We start from the raw sequence: 20,801 nt of genomic DNA, 5'->3' as shown, positions 1-20,801 counted from the left end.
ATTTCAAACAATGTTTTATTTTTGGACAGAGTCACAAACTCATTATGAAGCTGAGTTTGACCCTGAACTCTGGTCCTCTGGCACCCTCCTCCTGAGTGCTAGAATAACAGGTATGCACCTCTCTCCTAGTTATAGCATGCTAGGGTTGAATCCTGAGCTCCCTGAATGCTAGTCAAGCATTCTAACCGAGCCACTACACCAACCTTTTGAACAATATTTCTTAAGACTCTCATAACCAATATAGCCTTTGCTGTTGGCTAAAGCTGGAATTGTATCCCAGCTCTCAAGATTGAGGGAGCAACTGTTAAACTGGAGGCATTACTGCTTAGCTGCCTATATTGCACATTTATTATAGTATAATTGTTAACGCCTTCCTTTCTTCTTTCTTCAGTTCTCTTCTGTGGGTCTGTGTGAACCAGTGGGGGAACACAAGTGCCTTCTTGGCCAGGGGCAGAACAGCAGTGGGACCAATTGTGTGCCAATGGACACTCCTTTTTTCTGCTCACCTGTTCCACTAAACCTTTTGTGCTATCAGTTAGTGATGAGGAGAGGAGTTTGATGAACTCTAAGATATTCCAAAGAATTTCTAAGTATTACTTAAAACTATAATCTAAGTTGAGAGGAAAAAATAATCAGGATTTTCTTATCTAAAAAACAAAGCTCTTTAATTTCCCCAATTCATGGCTAAGGAGTGTCTTCTCATGTATTTGCTGCTTTAATTGCTGTCACTGATGTTTCACAGTTTTCATTGTACAGATCTTTCTACTCCTTGTTTTAGTTATGCCTGGGCACTTTTTGGTAACTAAATTGAGGCTGTTCCCTTGATTTCTCAGGCAGTTCCTTGTTGCTATAGAGGAACACTTTTTTCTGAACTGCACTCTATTTGTTGGCTAGCTTCAACAGTGTTTCCATGAAGTCTGTAGTGTTTCCTATGTAAGATCACATCATCAGCACAGTGACTTTACTTGCTCTACTCCTCTTTGGGTGCCTTTTCTCTTGCTCGATTGTTCTGGGAAGGATATTCAACACTATGGGGAACCCAAGAATGAGAGACGTCATCTTTGTTCTCTTCCACAGCTCAGAGGAAAAGTTTTCAGTGTTTCACTATTGAGAATCCATGGGCTCCTTGTACATGGCCCTTACTGTGCTGAGATGAGCTCCTTCTATAAAAATGTTGGTGAGAGTTTTCAATCATCTAAACATACTGAATTCTGTCAAATACTTTTGCCCCTCCTCCCACATCTAATGAGATAATCATAGTTTGTATTCTTCATTCTTTTGATGTGATATGCCACATTTATTGATTAGTGTATCTTGGAATACTCTTGTAACACAATGCACTTGGTCATAGTGGATGATCTGTTTTATGTGCAGCTGAATTTCATGTGCTCACATTTGTTGAGGAATTCTGCATCTATGTTCACCAAGAACACTGGCTTCCTGCCTTCCCTCCTTTCCTTCCATTTGTCTTCTTGGTCTGGAAACTAAGTTCCTCCTCCCCCAGCCTCCTATATACAATGTTGCCTGACTTTTCTTGTGGTGCTATTGTCTACTTTTGATGTCAGGGCAGTGCTTGTTTCACAGAGTTTGAAAGCATTCCCCATTCTGATTTTGGGGCTTTTATTTCTAATGAAACTAGATAGTTGTAATTATCAAGGAAATTAATTTTTCTGGGTTACTTAATTTTTGGTATGCTATTATTCATTGTAATGAATGTAATAGCCATAAAGCAGAATAATTAAGTGTTAAAATGTTCATTTGCCCAAGGTGATTTGTAGATTCAATGTAATAGCTATTAGAACTCTACAATTATCTTTAATAGAAATAGAAAAAAAATTTTAAATTTCCACAAAAAGAGCCAGAGAAGGTCCTAAATAGCCAAGCAATGAGGAACACAAAGAACAAATGTGGACGACAGTATAGTATTGTTAAAACAGTTTGGCATAAGACAGTTGTACAGGGGGGCTGGAGACATGGCTCAGAGGTTAAGAGCACTGCCTGCTCTTCCAAAGGTCCTGAGTTCAATTCCCAGCAACCACATAGTGGCTCACAACCATCTGTAATGAGGTCTGGTGCTCTCTTCTGGCCTGCAGGCATACAAGCAGACAGAATACAGTATACTTAATAAATAAATAAATAAATATAAAAAAAAGAGTTGTACAGAACAGAGAGCCCAGAAAGTAATCTTAGAATGCCAACTGATTTTAAATAATACCATCAACATAGCTCAGTGAGTAAGGTGCTCGCCACCAAGGCTGACAATCAATTCCATGAACCATGTGGTGGGAGGAGAAAACGGACTCTTGAAATTTTTTCTAAGTTCTGTGTATGTGTACATGTGTGTGCACACACACACAAAGTAATAATTTTTAAAAATCTATTCATAGGCCCAGAGAATGGTCTCTTTAACAGTGTAGAGAAGACTGGATTTTCACAAGTAAAAGAATGAAATTGGACCCTTAGCTCACATCACATATGGACATACTTCAAGATGGATTAGGATTTAATGTAACAACAAGAACTATAAAACTGCTAGAAGAAAATAGGGGAAAATTAAATGACACTGGTCATGGCAGTGATTCTATCATCTCACTCAAACCCCCAGGAATCAAAACCAACAATAGTCAAAGGGGATCACATCCAATTTAAAACCCACTAATGAGGATATATTTGTAAGCTCCACAATCTCATAAAGGATCACTATTTTAAATATATAAGGATCCCAAACTAAGTAGTAAGAAAACAAAAACTCAATTTAAAAAGTAGGAAAGTAAACACATAGACATTTCTCAAGACACACAGAAGGCCATGGAATTCATGAGAAAAAAAAAGCTTATGTAACTCAGGGAAACGCAATATACGGCCAGAATGGGAAATCATCTTGCCACTGTCAGGAAAAGGCAAGTGCATGCAAGAAAGGAGAATGAGCTCCACCATGGTAGTAAAGAATTAATGCAAAACACTGCAGTCAGTATGGAAAACTGTGCAGAAGTTCTTTGAAAATCCAGCAATCCCACTCTGGTACAACCCTAGGACTCAAGGTCAAAGAGTTATCCATCCTGTCATGTGAACTGTCAAGTTATAGAAACAAGTCAAACGTCTCACAACAGATAATCGAATTAAAAAAATGTAGCACACAATGGAATACTTTTCAGTCTTGCACAGAGAAACATGGCCACTTCCATCACTACACACAGAACCGGAAACTATTATACTACATTAAGTCAGGCATAGAAGGGCAACTCTTTCTTCTTGTCATTGATATGTAAACTCTACAAGTGAACTCAGAAGTATGGAGCAGAAAGCTGATTACAGGATCTGGGGGTTAGAAAAACTGGGGAGACCGGGCATCCAAGGAGGAAAAACCAGAATGAGGGAAGGTGTCCCTTTTAGTTCTAGTCCATACTATGATGAGTACAGAAAGTAGATGACTGCACACTGTGAAACTCTTAAGACGTAAATCTTAACTCTCCTCCCCAAATATGATAAGAACTGGAGGTCACGGACACTAACTAACTTGATCTAAATTATTCCATAGGGTGTTGATAAACCATAACATTACTTTGCATTCCACAAATTTATATACTTATAAATTAGCAAATTATAATAAAGAAGTAAAATAGTATTTAAGTAAAAGTACAAGCAGAATAATCCATTTAGGGGAATGAGCTGGTGGATAATATAAACAAAGCATTATGTTAATACTCATCAAGTGAAAACTGAGAAATGTATTATTATTGTTTGTAAAGTTGAGGGAACAAGAAGGGTTACATTAACTTCCCAGCGTTAATGTAAAGAAGGAACGTAAAGAAAATTACTTGATGCCTTGTGTCTAAATTCCAAGCATCAAGAAATAAAAGCACATTCCATGCTAAACCAGCAAGATATTAGCTTGAACAAAAGAGCACACTGTGTTCTATTGGTCCTGCTGGCAACCTTGTTGGGTAAAGTGCTGTGAAGAAGCACAGTTCCTAGCACAAAGACCCACGGCTGAAGGGTCCACACAGAAAATTGGGCCGCAGGTTAATATTCAGTGTATTTCTGCACCAAATTTGAACAGAAATACAGAATGTTACTTAATTTAGTGTGTTTTATAACCCTAAAAGAAAACACTTCAGTGAGGGTCTAATTCTCAAGTTTCATATTTTACAACAAGGAACTAAACCAGAACTTCCCTGAATAATTTTATAAGTATGAAGAGGACTTTATCGCTCAGATCTACTTCTAATATTGTATTATGATAAGAGCTCTTGGCTTTCATGTTCAGCATATTCCCAGTCTCTCAATCCACACACCCATAGTTTCTCTTTTTTCTTCTCTAGTCCCTCATTCTTACTTTGGCTTATCTATCAGTTGGAAAGAAAGTTGTGCCAGGTGTTGGTGCGATAGGGGGGAGGAGGGCAGAGGCACACAGATCTCTGTGAGTTTGAGGCCAGTCTGATTTATAAGAGCTAGCTTCAGGACAGGTTCCAAAGCTACTGAGAAAGCCTGTCTCGAAAAGCCAAAAACCAAAACCAAAACCAAACCAAAACAAAACAAAAAAACCCAAACCAAAAAACACCCCCCTCCACCAAGAAAAAGAAAGAAAGACTTAGTCTAGGTCACAGTCTAATAGATGAAAGACTGCGGTGTTTCTCCTTTGCATTAAAGTAAATGTATTTTATGTATTTTCTGTTTAAATAGTAATATGTATTCATATGTTCTTTCCTGATAAAAAGTACTTTATTATAGGAAAAGTCAAAGATGAAACCATGTGTGTGTGTGTGTGTGTGTGTGTGTGTGTATACATGGTGCGCACGCACACACACACAGTGAGAGAGATTGATTTTTATAAGCCCAAACCAGAATAAAATTAAAACTATAAAAATCACCCCAATCTTGAAAGAAAATTTAAAATGACTTTAAAAAGAATTTAGTCCCTGTTTTTTTGAAGACAAAATTTCCTGAGTACATAGGTTCCTACCCTTTCTTTTATATTGGATTAGCAATGGTTAGCCCATACTTAGGTAAAATGCACAAAAAGATCATCTTAATACTTAAAAAGATATCTGATAATATCTAAAGTACTAATTTAAAATCTATAGTTCTGTTACCAATGCATATTAACCTTATAGTTAGTTTTCAAAGAAGAAATTAAGAAAATGCTCCTTAAGCCCAATTATGAAAAAAAGACAAAGAATCACGAGTAAAAACGGTAGTTAGAAAAGAGCAAGCTAGGCGGGCAAATGCCCGGCCGCTCAGCTTGGCTACCTGCAGTCTTTTGGTAGGCAAGCACATTTTATGAGAAGACTCGACTTGTGGGTCTAGAGAAATGCGCTACTTAAGGAAGCATGGAACAGTACTTCCACAAAGAGAATACTGAACACACATTATTACCCATTATGCAGCCTTGTCTAATAAGAGCTAGCTTTACTTTCTCATACTAAAGGGAACAATTCAAAAGACAAAGGGAGTTTAAGCATGGTTTCATGGGACTTTCTCTAGTGCAGTTAGGAAGTTGTCAACACAGGCACCAGAGAGAGGGCTGGAGACCCATGCCCACAGGGCATATTCCCTTCTGTAGATCTAAAGGTTTTGTTCTGCCAAAGCTCGGATGGCTAGCATGAAAAATTCTCCATTCAACTTAATAGGAGTTAAGTTTCGTTCTTGAAAGAGTCCATTTACTCACTGTTTCTTACCTGCCTACATCCCCATTAGAAGGCCCTGTGGGAACTCTGCCGCCTGACTACTTGCAGTTCCCATAGGCTCCTTCATGCAGGGAGATTCTATGACATTCCCCTAAGACAAGAATCAATCTCCAGTCCACACTGGGAGGCTTTAGTGAGTTTCCCTAGCAGACTCTAAGATACTGTGTCAGTAAGAGCAGGATCACCTTTGCTTTCCACACAAGCTCACGTTTAGTTAGATCTTTAAGAGGACCACTCGTATATCAGAACAGATGAGTTATAAAACACAGCGGGAAGTTCAAATTCCATAGAATATGTAATAAAATTTCAGTATGGTTATCTAATAAGTTCATAAAATGATTAAATTCATTTTATTGTTGATTTTCAATAAAAATCAACTTGTAATAGAAATTTCTTACAATTATATAAAAAGTTCCTCTCTTGTGGGTCAGAAAGAGACACCAAGAGCACTGAAATAAGTCCGAGGCGACTGAGCAACTCACACACGCCATGATGACTAGTGAGTTCAGAATCAGCTTCCACGGTGTTACTTGTTAAAAGTTTCAGTCAGTTCAGATCTTATCACAGGAAAACCCCAGACAGATGACAGGTTAAAACTGGAGACAGAAGCTTCTCTCTTGGCCTTCAAACCACAACAGCGATCCTAACCCTGTTCCTTATTTTGATGCTGCTCATTTATGGCTACTCTTCAAAGTTCTTTTATTCAGTAAGACTGGAATCTCAGCTGACTAAACTGTTACTTACAAGCATTAGAATTGGTATTTAAAAGACTGCACAACAAATTCAGGGGAATCATAACATTTGACAAACAGCACTTGCTTTAAAATGGCCCAAGGCTTAAACTAGGTCATGCGGCTCACAGCGCGGCCACAGTCTGCAGTGGAAGACAGTCTACACTTCCCACGTCTCCCGGCTTCAAGTAAAATCTGACCTAAGTAAAAACAGTGTTGTAAGATGACCTTTTTTAAAAAAGACTTTTATTTATTGTAATTGTATGCATATTAGTGTCTGCATGTATGTTGGTGCATCTCATGTATGCTTGGTGTCTGCTGAGGTCAGAAGAGAATGCTGATCCGTAGGACCTGGAGTTTGACTGTTGTGAGGGTGCTGGGAATCAAAAGGTCTTCTTCAAGACCAGCCAAGTGTTCAAAAAGGCTGAACCATCTTTCGGTCCTCTTAAAACTGCTAATAATTTATTAGATTCAATTATCGTATTCCCTTATCTCATTTACTTAAAATTTATAGTTTTCCACTTTTACAACAAAGTATTACATGAAGCCAAGAACAATACGGGTTCAAAGTAAGTGATAATTACCACTTGTTCAATAGGTTTTCTATAAATATAAAATACAATAAACTCAATTTAACAAACCACAATCAGAGAACCAAAGTTCTAATTCAAAATAGATAAATAGATATAAGCTACAATGTAGAAAGCTTAACTAGATTCTTATTTGGGATAAAAAGTTGCAAAACAAAACAACCACTTCCTAGGGTTGCTCAGGCAGTTTATTACTATTTCCATGGTGAAATTAGGCTGGACTCTTCAGCTTGTACCACCACTCTCTGCACTGTACAATTTACCACTATAAATAACACCTCTTTTGGAGTCAGAAAACAAAGACGTACTATTATAAAAACGAAATACTAAGCTATTAATTTCAAACTAAGCCCATTATTTTGATAACACATATAAAAAGGTGTCTAATTAGGTTAGAAATAAGGGTAGAAAACATAATAAAATGAATAAATACAAACTATAATTTGCAATAAAACTGAAGCCTCAATGTAAAGGAGTTTTTTTCTTCCTAGAAAAGAAAGTGATGGAAAAGTTGGTCATTAAGTCTATGACTCATTAAATCTATGGGTCAAGATCTATGCTTATCTTTTTAAAAAAACTTTGCTTATCTTATAGGTAAATATGCAAATTCTTATTTAAAATTATGTAAAAAAGATCAGCCAAAAAGCATTAACAACTAGAGACTGGTATATTTTCAGTGTCATCCATGAAACTATGTATTGTGAAAAATATTGTGATTTTTTAAAATATACTACAAAGATTCACTATATACACATTGGAATATCATTGGTTTAAAATACTTTAAATAACAAAACACATAGAAACTACGTGTTATCACTGAATGAAACACCAGTTTGCCCTTTAGCTTAATTTTAGCATGTAGTTACAATTTCCTTCTTCATTTTCAGAGTGAAACACAACATAGCTGCCATTTCTATTTACAAAGAGTCCAATACATAAAGCTTACATTTTTGCAATAATTTAATGGCATATATACAGAACACATAAGACAATCTAGAAATTAGGATAAACCTCTCATTAGATGTTTAAACCAAGCTTTCAAACTATATCTGTAAGGGTAATTATTTTTAGTAAAGCAAAATTTATTTCTATATGTTTCAATCTTAATTTTTATAAAATTTCTTTGAGTCACTTGTGTATTCAATGTTATTACTAATGCCTGTAAAATTATTAACTAGCTTGATACATATCCTTTCACCCCATAGACAAGGTTAAGTTATATAGGCTATTACTTGGTGTTCAGATAATTTATATAAACTTGACTATTTCTGTTTACTCAGGCACACAAAATTAGAATTGAGCTTTCCTTCTTAAAAATCTTTTAGAATAAAAATGGGACTTGAGCCAAATGTCCTGACAGTTATTTTGAACAATGTTAATAGCATGTATTATTTATAATAAACTGTCTCCTATCAGTACCCTTGGAAGAAAATTTTCTTTTTGGCATGTTTTTATTTGGTTAGAATTTGGTGTTTTGTTTTCTAGTTTTGGGGGTTTTGTTGTATTGGGTTTTTGTTTTTTAAAAAAGAATTTAGAGTTGGGTGGGTGTATGGAGGGGTAAAGGATCGTGAATGACTTGGGGGAGGAGAAGAATATGATCAAAATATATTTAAATTTAAAGATTATAAACAATAAAAATATTAAAAAATAACATAGTTGTCAAACATACAACTTTGCGTCTCTGAGGTCTAATCATTAGACATTTCTACCTGTCTACCAAACCCAAAAGCCTCACCAAGACCTGTCATTTTACCTCAGGAAGCAAATCTCTCATTCATGCACTCCACTGTATACTATTACCCTGAAACAAATCAGAAAGGGTCCACTTTGGGGAAGGGAAATATCAGGTTAAGGGTGGAAGAATAGGGAAAGACATATTTTAAAGGAGAGGTGTAGAAAACAGGGCAGTTGAAAGGGGAATGAGGGAGGAAAGAGTTTAAGTAGGGAATGGGATGGAAAGGTAGGGCAGAAGAGGGCATAGGGAGGGGGGTAATTAGAAGTCATATGAAAACTTATTTTATAAGTTTCCTAAACACACACACAAATAAGTTCATATATCATAGGGATTAAATTCACATTATACTACACAATGGATAATGTTCCTAGCTCTAGATTACCAAATAAAAGGCCTAATGCCAAATGAGGGGTGCTTCCCCTTAAGCTGTTGGTCATGGAGTTCCCGGGGACCAAATAAAAAGCTAATGCCAAATGAGGGGTGTTTTCCTTCAAGTAGTTGGTCAGAGTTCTCAGGGACCCCCATCCCAAACAATATAATCTATTGGCAGTGCTCGAGATTGCTCACGTGATGGTGATAGCCCACTGTTGAACATACGACACACTTTGGTCACAGGGCAAGGAGAAATCAAGCTGGTACTGAAAAAGAAGTTTCTTCCGAGGGATGGATAGCTTTCACAGTATTTATGGCAAGAATCTAAGTAGGCTTCTAGAGAGAAAAGTCACTAACAGTCTTATGCAGCTGTAGATAGGGTGAGCTACAATGATGACCAGTTTGGAAAGGTAAGTCCAGAAGTGCAATTGTGGCAAAGATGTTATAGGGATAGCCAATTGCTTTCTGATTAGATTTAAGGTCTGCTCCATGAGAGGAAATGGATGCGTGATATTATAAATAGCTGACCAAGAATCCATGGCCTGAGGTGTCCTGCAGCAATTTTCTGAAATTTACAAATGTCCATCTTAGAGGAAAGCTCCTTAAGATTCATGATATTCTAGAGGGAAAATTTTTAAGACTCCATAAATAAACAACACGGAAGCTTCAGAAAGTCTCTAAAATTGACTAAATGCACTGGCCCCTTACTCCCTCAGCTTATTATACAAGCACAAAGACTGCTAAAAGACACGCCTAGACCAGCTGGCCTGCCTAAAAGGGATAGAGGAGACAAGCTGCCTGGAAGTGGCAGACCAGTAAAGCTACCTGGAAAAGAGATCCTATTAAGCTGCCTAAAAGTTGTGCAGTGAACTCCAGGTTTCCAGCTTTCATGAATTATCACTTAGGTTGGGGAGTCATCCATGCTGGGATGAGCTTTTGGTGATACAGCTGTTTGGGGGTCATTTTTGCTCCTTTAAGTAACAACTCACCCACTCTGACTCCAGTAAGTAACCCCAATAAAGCCTATTGGTTTACCAAGTTGGGCTTTGGTGGTATTCTTCCTGTGGTACCCTCTGTAGTGAATAGATATTTGTCCATGTTGTCCCACAATCAGGAGTGAACTTAATGCTACTGTTTTGATAAATGAACACAGTATCAAACTGCCCCCTAAATATGTATATAGATTTGGGCAGTTCTGAGTTTCAACAAAGGAGCTTCCAATAAGTGTCTATGAAGTACTTAGCCATAAAAGGGACGGTAAGAACCAGAGTGTGGCAAGGACCATACCAAATAGTTGTCTTCTGGACATGACAGGGTCAATGAACTCACAAACACACAGCAGTTGTGTTGTGAAATATTAGTTGAAGATGTGTTACATTTGCTTATGCTATGGAACTTCTGTTTAATGATGCAAAGATGTGCTACATTCTTTTATGTTGCATTTGTTTAACTCTGTGAAACTGTTACTCTGCCTGTCTAAAACATCTGATTGGTCTAATAAAGAGCTGAATGGCCAATAGCAAGGCAGGAGAAAGGATAGGTGGAGCTGGCAGGCAATGAGAATAAATAGGAGAAATCTGGCATGAAAAGATCAAGGAGTGAGAAGAGAAGGGGCCAGCTATCCAGCCACACAGCCAGACATGGAATAAGAATGAAAGAAGAGATATAAAGAATAAGGAAAAAGTAAAAGCTCAGAGGCAAAAGGTAGACAGAATAATTTAAGTTAAGAAAAGATGGCTAGAAATAAGCCAAGCTAAGGCTGGGAATTCGTAAGAATAAATTTCTATGTATATTTATTTGGGAGCTGACTGGCAGCCCCCCAAAAATTGCCAAAATAGTAAAGAGTAGAATGCAACAGCTACATAGCTGTGGTTACCTACATAAGACCTGCAGAAGATCAAGCCAGCAAACCACACTCTAGCATGATAGCAAGAGGTGCTTATGCCCTCCCACCCTCAGCAGAGAAGCTACCTAAAGTGCAGAGGGAAAGGCCAGTTCTCTTAGGGGCTAGTCCCTAGTAGACAGACTATGATACAGTGGATGCTCATAGCCCCTGACATACGGGCAGCATAAACTAGTCTCAGTGGATTATTTAAAAAAAGAGGGGGGTGGGGGGGTGGGAAGGAAGGGGATAGATTATTCACAAGAAGTTAGAGGAAGGAATGGGTATGTGCATGATGATAAAAATACATTGTATGCATACATAAAATCTCAAAGAATAATAAAAAATTACCCTGGACAAAATTATTCCATTATATAACATGTATCGAAAATATGATAAAAATTTGTTTTACCAATCACCTAGGTTATTTTTCAACATGTCTGTCTTCTACAAATACCCATAGTGATCTGTTGAAAATGCAAATTTAAACTTGTTCTTTGTTTCACCATTCCTAAACTTGTACCAGCCAAATTTTCACCAAGTGTAGTTAGTGGTTATGCGTTCTCTTGGGCTAAGCAGCAATGCAGAGCGCATTGTTTTTCCGGCATTACCGCACGCCTGCCTCCCTGGCTGCCAGCACTCCAGCTCTTCTCTTCCAGCCTTTCCTTCTGCAGACATTTATTTGCCCCACCTTTTCTAAGTAGCAAAAGTTCTTGTTCCCTCCCCCAAGTTTAACCTCACTGCAACCCCAGTGCTCACTATACGGGTAAATTCTTCTAGGAAACAGCTCGGCTTTTCAAAACTCAGAACAATTCCCAAGGTATTATGTACCTGACTCTTGAAAATTTCTGAATGTGGAGACTGAGCTGCAGTCTCCTCCTTTGGAGTACACACACACCTCCACAAAAGCAAGAACAATGTCTGTCTGTCTGTCTAACACTGTACTCACAGCACCTGGCATAATTCCAGGCACAAAGTATCCCGAGAAAACATTTGATAACTGAGCACAGGAAGAAAGGAACACACCTGCAGCCCACATACAGTGCAGACAAGAAGCAGTGCTTCTTTATACGCTGCTGACATCTATGAGCAAAGAGCGAACAAGTCTAACTGTAACCAGTAAAAACCCTGAGACACAGACCCAGTCTTAGAGAAATAATTCATAGGACAAGTTTATATAACTTTATAGTTTATTTCTAAGAAGTTCTTGGGATGGAAATTTATGTTCTTATGTTTCCTTGGGGTCATAAGATATATAAAGTGAATAAATTAAGCATAAAATAACAGACAAAAATTCAAAACAAAATAGCCAAAATATGGCCAAAAATGATAGTTCAAATACAGAAGTATTTTAAAAAGATCAAACCAAATAGTGAGTGGCTTCTTTTTATAATTCCATGAATAGCTAAACTTTCAGCATTTTTTATGTAGTAAAGAATATACACATACTTTATATCTTAAAATATACAAAACTGAACCCAATAAATGGTAATAGTTTCATTTACTATTTGTGCAGCTTTCCACTGAGGAAGTTTTGGTCTACATAGCATCAGCCTTGGCTATATGAGAGCCCAAGTCCCCATGCCCACAGACCCATTTGTATAGTATTGTCAGTTTTCCTAAGGTTAGAGAATGGGGTTAGAGACAAAATAGTTTCAAAAATACATTTCATGTAAATTTAAACTGCTTTTTTTCCCCTAGAAACACATACTGATGGAATATGTATTCAGAATTACGAGTTTTCTGTTTCTGTGTTTGACTCTGTTCTCCCCACTTTGAGAGAAAAACAGCAAGTTTCAGACTTAAGATAATGTATCAAAATGGCCTGTATTTCACACAGCTTCACTCACAGCCTGTCTGTGTTCAAGTCACATGGACCTTAATCTACATCTACAAGCTCCTGAACTTTGGTCAGCACAACAAAAGCAGGAAGAAAATAAATAAAAATTGAGATTATCAGTTCAGTGAAATTTATAAAATTTTTACAGAAGCAACCTTACACTGGAAGAATCATGCTACCAAACTCTCCTGGAATCATCAGAAAAGTGCCTTTGAGTAAGAGATCTTGAAAATGTACACTTTTATATCCCCCTTTGTTACTCTAGCATCTGATTGTTGCTGAATGATGACCGTGCCCACAGTAGTAACAAGTACTGAGATTTATTGAACGCTCGCTCACCTTGTGCCAGTCACTGTTCAGTACTTTAGAGTCAAGGCCGACAGCACTCTGAGAACTAGGTACTATTATGAAACCCTACTTTGAACACGCAGGGGATGCTGAGAAGAAGCACAGCTAGGGATTAAATGAAGGAATCTGATGGCAAAGTTCCTACCGCCCATCCCACTGTGGAAAATACTATGTCTTCTTAACAAGTTAGATTTAGAAACAGTTCTACATAAGAATCTAAAAGTCAAGGTTGTTTCCTCCACATCTCAGTGATTTCTGAACAAACAAAACAAAACAAAAAAACAGAGCTCTGGAATTAGGAGAGATAAGGAAATGGCAACTGAGTCATGAAGTAATTTATTAAGATTACTCCGAATTTAGCAAAGTAACAGTGTTTTCTGTAGTGCGAACTGATAAGATTTTTGGGAAACATTGCATTTATCACTGGCTGGACTGTCATCTGAACAAAGATCAAACTAAATATGGACATACAGTATTGCGTGTTGCCTAGTATCATTCCGAAGAAAACAAAGTCCCTACAAGCCTACCTTGGCAAAAAACACGGTGAGGTGAGTTTCGCTGCCAACAATCCAAATAGGGAATTTTGGAGATTTCAAGTAAGAACCAACCTAGAATAAATTCAGCAAAGTAAAACAAATAAATAAAAAATTTATGCTGCCCCTTAAATATTTGTTCAGAATTATGTGAAACATAACAAAGACTTCTAATTCACATTTCTTACCCACAGAGGTTAAATGCTGACTACCGAAGGGAACTATTCCTAAACTTAACATTGCGTCTTTAAGCCAGAACACAGCAATGCAGATCTTTGTGCACACACATGCATCACTTTCAGACTTTGCTACATTCTCCAGATAGAACCTCAGGAATTTCAACTTGGCACAAAGTTAGAGCCATAAATTTATAAATACTTTATAAGGTAATAATTGTAAATCAATAACCAAGATAAGGGGAAAAGATAAGGGCACCCCTTTTCTTAAAGAGTTTAGGCTAATCCAATAACCTCCCCAAAGAAAAAGTTTACAGTATAAAACATTCAAGAATATAAAGGACTTCTACTACTCGACTTCATGGAAAGTTCAAGGTTCTATAACATACATTGTATCTTTTTTTGTTGTTTTGTTTTGTTTTCTTGAGACAGGTTTTCTCTGTAGCTTTGGAGCCTGTCCTGGAACTCACTGTGTAGATCAGGCTGGCCTTGAACTCACAGAGATCCACCTGTCTCTGCCTCCTGCCTGGGTCATACATAGTATCTTTAAAATAAAAAGCCATACTTACAATTTGCCTGCAAGGGCATATACCTACAAGACTGTGCTCCTCAAAAAGTTTTATGTCTATATGTAATACTGTGCCAAAAAGACTTGCATTTTATTTGTGACTGAGATTAAAAAGTGCATTTTGAATAAATAAAACAGTCACACAATCCATCTTGCTCACACTATTCAATTCTACACTTCCATGAGGACACATCCTTAAAAACAACCAATTTTACCAATCTAGTTTGCTTTCCTTTCTCATGCAGACTGACTATACCCGGGAAACGGTAAGAAGCTACTTGGAGCACTCAGGCCAGGCCAGTTATTCTTTCCTATTGGCCCCTTGCTTCAACACACCACAGCCCTGAACACAGGAACTCTTGTATTCATGGGCAGAAGACTCGGTTCCTTGGTCCTGTGAAAGCAGGGATGAGTTTGAGAGGCTAACACAAAACAGAAAGCCGTCAAGGAGGAAGGATCATTTGAGGACAGCAGAGAAGGAAATGAGTGAAGGAAGGCATAGCCTCAGTTAGTGTCAAATGGGGCTGCAGAGAGGAGCAACAAGGGATTTCACTCTAATGGGAGCAGAGAGGCGCACAGTGGCAGGACCTGGTGTTCTGACTTCTAGACAAAGACTGTCACACAGGGCACCATTGAGAGACTGCTTGGTTCCCCTTAGAAACAGCGTGTGCACTTCACTTAAGGTGGAAGGTTACATTACAGCAGGAACATTACAGCAGGAACAAAGGATAAATGATTGCTGACCTAATGGCATATTTTATGATTAAAAACTCCATCACTAGAGAACATAATATTATCCTTATTTTGGAAATCAAACTGGTAGCCCTCCAATATTGAACAGAGAATTACAATGTGACCATGTAATTTCACTCCTGAGTAAATAATAATGTAAAATTAGATGCCTATAAAAACACGTGCAGACAAATGTTCACCAAAGCTAAATTGGAAATTGTAACTCAAGTCTTAAGTCTAAACCATTAAGAATAGAGAAGACTCCTATTATTCAATTCTTCATGACAGAAGCTACATTTAAAGTTTTACAATATTAACAGGTTCTTTAAAATGTAAAAGAACCTGTTAATATTGTAAATGGAATTGTTTAAATGGAACAGAATTGACACATTATAAAACAGAGTGCTTTCAACATAAAAGAAAATAAGTGCTATTACGTGGGTGGAGGAACCCATGAGGTCAGAAAGCAGAGCTGTGGTGTTAAGAGCTAGGAAGAAGGAAGCCACTGCTAGGTCAGAGTTTCTGTTGGTGGTGAGGAAAACCTTCCAGAATTAGAAAAGGATGATGGTTGTCCAGCCTTATGAATACAGCAAAATAATAGAACTGTGTATATACTTCAAATGGTAATATTTATGAAATGTGTTATTTCTTATTTATTGGGTTCTTCTGTTTTTGCATTTTTTTTCCCAACAGGGTTTCTCTAAATAACAGCCCTAGCTATCCTAGAACTCACTCTGTAGAACAAGCTGGCTCGAACTCACAGAAATCCGCCTGCCTCTGCCTTTCCAGTGATGGGATTAAATGCATGTGCCACCACTGCCTGGCTCTTTAAATACAGTTAAAAGCACCATTCTTTCTGCATGTATAGGAGGGTTATAAATAGGTACCACTTCATTTATGTTCCTGTATGTGCTCAAAATAAGTAAAATGGTAATTTCTTTATTAGGGAACAATGTTATACTCTCAAAGAATGGAGAAATGTTTAGATTTTTATAACATTTATACAAGCACGATTCATTTCCTCTATGCCATTTCTCTACCTGGTGACATGTATGTATATGCTGACTGAGAACTTACACACAGCATTTTAGAAACCGACAGTTCAGTTTGGATGCCCTAGGTAAGCGGACCAGCCAGTCTGCTTTAGGGACAGCCGATTAAATTCATTGCGCACCACCGTCTTTCTCTTCATAGTCCTCACACGGTAGGCTCAGCCTGTTTGCCCATGTGTCAGGCGCCCAACAAACAGTCACAGCCTCACAGCACAGAGCCACTGGAATGACTCAGATCAGCACATCATAGAAGCCTATGAACCTGCCAACTCCATCCCACTTGCCATGTGCAATCTGCGCCCACAGCTCCAGCCTGCTGATACCCTGTTCCCAGGATGGAAGCCTCTGGTGGCTGTGTTGCCAGCGCAGATCTCTTCACCTCTCACTTATAAACAACAGTGCATTGGGGCAATAGAAGAATCCTGCAAGAGTCTAATACCATCGGTGAAGAGAAGAGAAAACAAGGTCAAGATTTTAAGAAAAAAAAGTAGAAAGTCACCAGAGAAGCCAGTCTTATTCCTAGCAAATAATGTGGAAGAGTAACCAAGGCGGGCTAGACAGACGGCTCGGCCGTTAACGGGTAACTGAGGGAATGTCCTGGAATACATATGATTTAAAAGAACTTTAAGTTCCGATATTTAAAGTCACTTTCTTAAAAAAGAGCTGGGACACTCGACATAGAAATAGGAGAAGCGGGCTGAATGTCTCTAGTAAATGACAGGCCACCAGTGTGGCTGGGACACAGCAGTAGAAGGAGCAGCACTGACAAAACCACAGGGTCCAGATGAAGACTTTATAGGCCACATGGATATGGGTTAACTGAGAAACGCCCCCTTAAGTGCATGTATTTCAACATTTTGCTTCCAGTTGGTGGCGCTATTTGTTGTTTATCAAACTTTTAGCAGGTAGAACCTTGCTGAAGGATGTGTACCACTGGAAGCCAGTTTAAAAGTTTATAGCTTTGGCCCACTTTCTGTTCTCGTTCTCTCTGTTTCCTGTGGATAATGGTCTCTCAGCTTCCAGCTCTCCCTAAAATGATGGACTCTCCCTTTGGAACTGTAAGTCAAAATAAATCCTTTCTTCCTTAATGTCTTTGGTCATGCTATTTTATCACAGCAAAAATTAGACAAAAAATTTAAATATTTCAGAAAACAAAATCACCATAATTGGTCACATGTAAAATAAACGTGTGGGTCGGGTGATCACCGGTGTACACTTTCTTCCAGGATAAATGAGTATGCAGAATCTCTGATTGCCAGTCTGTCTTAGAACAGTGCTAATTTGTGTAACTAAAACGACTGAAATTGAAGGTGTCACTATTGTTTACAGGTACAGCTTAGAAGGAAGGTCGGAATAGATCCTGTTCTTATACCTACATCATCTCTGTTTACATTTTGTCATGAAGGAGGAATGATACCTTGACAAAGAGTAACAGAAACAGTTAAGTAGTGCGCATGTGCATGAGTGCACACACACACACACAGGGGGGGGGATGGAGGATAAGATACTTATTAATATTACTAAAAATCATGACCATCATAACCATTGTATGAAATAAATATTTAAAATAAAAAAACACACAAATCTACATCATTCTTTGTCTAAGAATATGATGTCTTTTAAGAGAGAAAACTGATGTAAGCTTCATCTAAAATCACTGTAATATTTAATGGCTATCGAGGACCACACAGGAAGGTGCCTCAAATCAAAGATGAAGGTTCAAGGCTGTTCCCTAACCCCAGCACACATGTTAAAATGGCTTAAAAGTGTATTATGGTCAACCATATATATTTTCATTTTTATGTTACTTTGTTCTGTGCTCTGTCACTGTTTTCCTTAGAAGGAAAATGAAAATGATAGCTTAATTTCTTTACACTTCGTCAGTTTCGGTTGGGAGTTCTGCAGGGAAGTGAGACGGTGGTGAGTGGTGACAGTCAGAAGTTGAAGTTAGTTACCATAAGAATAAAAATACTTTCCACAGGGCAAACATACCCAAATCCTTCAAGACATTTACCTTACAATATCGTAAAGCTTCCATTAATGTTAAGAATCCTACAGCTGCTTGTTCATGGATACCAAGAAGTTCTGCAAAAAATAAAGAAAACCAAATTTAATACTGCATTAGCATATGTGAGTCTGAGTATGTGTGCATAAACTTATATTCAAATCATGCCATAATATTTTCTTTCAACTGAAACTCTTCAAACCTCTGAACATATTTAGTAATATATCACATTATTCTGGGCGTGGCTGCTCACGCCTTTCATCCCAGCACTCAGGAGGCAGATCTCTAAATTCAAGCTCAGCCTGGGCTACACAGTGAGTTTCAGGACAGCCAGGGTTATCCCTGTCTTAAAACAAACAAACAAACAAAAAAGTAAGGTCAAATAAACATGTTATAACTATTTTTAATAAAATGATACTAGGTAGCTTTGCATTGGCTGAAAGTAATGGCTCAAATGTTGATTAAAAGTATTCCTAAAATTATGCTTAACATTAACTCTTTAGTCAAAGGAAAATCACTCTGTAATCCAAAAAAATTATTGGCATGTACACACACACACACACACACACACACACACACACACACACACACACACACAGATACATTAATCCATGAAAGCAGCTCACTTGAACTGATCTTAATTTTGAGAAAAAATAAGTATGTTAAAGCATAACTATTAATATTTATTATAGGATAATGGTAACCGTACCTACACAGCACTTAAAACATAGACCTTCTTTTTGGTGGCAGGGATGGTGGGGGTGGGGTGGGGCAGGTTTCAAGACAAGGTTTCTCTGTGTAGTCCTGGCCATCCTGGAACTTTCTGTGTAGACCTGGATGGCTTTGAACTCAGAGAATTTAAGAGAAAAGGATCGGCTGCCTCTGCCTCCCGAGTGCTGGGATTAAAGGTGTGTAGGAGTGTACCACCACTGCCCAGCAAACTCATTTTTCAAGCTCATCCTTTCTACTCTAAAATAAAACCAGGCAGTATGCTTAAGGCTGGGAAAGAGTGATGACTAAGAAATAGTGTCTGCCTTAGAACAGCTAGGAGTTCACTTGGGACAAATTAAAGCAGTGTGTGCTCCCTACATATGTGTATACATAGACACAAACAGAGTGGAGTGTGGCAAAATCTGTGTGAAAGTATGGGAGTCTGAGAAGAAATTTTCTAGGCCAGAAAAGATAGTAAGAAAATTTAAAACTAAGAAATATGAAGGAAGAATGAAGATCAGTGTACTGAGGTAAGAAGAAAAAGTTGGCAGAGCTTCAAGCAGTTTCAACAGTGTCTTACAATGTCACACAGAATGGTCCCAAACCCTTGGCTTCAAGGGTCCATCCACCTTAGCCTCCTCTGTTCTTAGGGACAGCTGTGTGACATCATGACCAGTTCCCTAAACACAGAAAACATGGCAAACCTGATAAACAGTTATTAATTGAAAGAAGGAATTCAGGAAACATGTTCTGGGTTTGTGGGAAGACTGAGCACGACTTTGCTTTTATACAAATGGGGACTGAAGTACTTTGAAGACTTCCAACTGGAGACAAGCAACTATCAGTAGAGCTCAGAAGCATAGGCTAGACAAGCCAGGTAGAACACCAATGGGTCAACCAGCATAAACTCACAGATGTCAAGTCAAGGAAGTGGTACCCCGCAACAGCCAAGTCCCAGAGGATGCTGGTATAAGACCTATTCGCATACAGATGGACCTGAAGTGGTAGCAAAGGCTTTTCATAGCTAATGTACACTAGGTAGGACTAATACATTAGGACCATAAACATAGATTAAAAAAAAAAAAAACCTTTTTCTCAGGTACAGTTTCTAACATGAAAAGCATTACTGTCTACAGGTAAAATTTCTATGGAATCTTAAATAAATTTAAGGAATATTACAAGTATAAAATAAAAATATTTTAGTCTTTGGGTCACAGCAACTCTGGGGGTAGGAGCAGAGCAAATGCAGAGCTGGGTAGAAACCATACTCTATGGTTAGCAAACATCGCATCTCTTTTCCTCTGAAAGGTAAGCAGAAACAAATCCTCCTATTCAAAGGCAAACACATGTTAAGAAGCAGGGGCTACAATTTGATTTCTAAACTCAATTACCGCCACCTAGTGTCACAACTAGATACTACATCATCTACTGCCTTGGATTTAGCCAAATGTCTACAATGGTACATTTAAAATATCGTGCTCAACCTTAGGTGTTTTTTGGCCATTTGAACTTCTTCTGTTGAGAGATCTCTGTTCACCTCAGTGCCCCATTTTATAATTGGGTTGATTAGCTTTTTACGGTCTAGTTTCTTGAGTTCTTTATATATTTTGGAGATCAGACCTTTGTCAGTTGCGGGGTTGGTGAAGATTTTCTCCCAGCCAGTGGGTTGCCTTTCTGTCTTAGCAACAGTGTCCTTTGCTTTACAGAAGCTTCTCAGTCTCGGGAGGTCCCATTTATTCAATGAGGCCCTTACTGTCTGTGCTGCTGGGGTTATACATATGAAGTGGTTGCCTGTGCCCACGTGTTGTAGAGTACTTCCCACTTTCTCTTCTATCAGGT

At 38.1% G+C, this 20,801-nt stretch overlaps 1 protein-coding gene across 5 annotated transcripts in view; it reads right to left on the bottom strand.

The window, feature by feature from the left end:
* The window catches only part of Mindy3 (MINDY lysine 48 deubiquitinase 3), an 82,096-nt gene that overhangs the window by 20,730 nt on the left and 40,565 nt on the right, over positions 1-20,801 (bottom strand). For 4 of the 5 annotated variants that reach the window (XM_050150549.1, XM_050150554.1, XM_050150552.1 and 1 more), the window contains 2 exons: positions 18,261-18,331; positions 13,713-13,793 (listed from right to left, as the gene is read on the bottom strand). In XM_050150549.1, the coding sequence (XP_050006506.1) occupies positions 13,713-13,793; positions 18,261-18,331 (152 nt within the window). The remainder of the gene's footprint in view (positions 1-13,712; positions 13,794-18,260; positions 18,332-20,801) is intronic. The other variant, XM_050150551.1, reaches the window with a different exon arrangement.

The sequence above is a fragment of the Alexandromys fortis genome, unplaced genomic scaffold (genome assembly GCF_014885135.2).
Source record: "Alexandromys fortis isolate MF-2015 unplaced genomic scaffold, M_Fortis_MF-2015_v1.1 scaffold_69, whole genome shotgun sequence".
In the NCBI taxonomy this organism is placed as follows: domain Eukaryota; kingdom Metazoa; phylum Chordata; class Mammalia; order Rodentia; family Cricetidae; genus Alexandromys; species Alexandromys fortis.
Note: the sequence above shows the minus strand (reverse complement) of the source record. Positions and strands in the feature narration are given on the sequence as shown.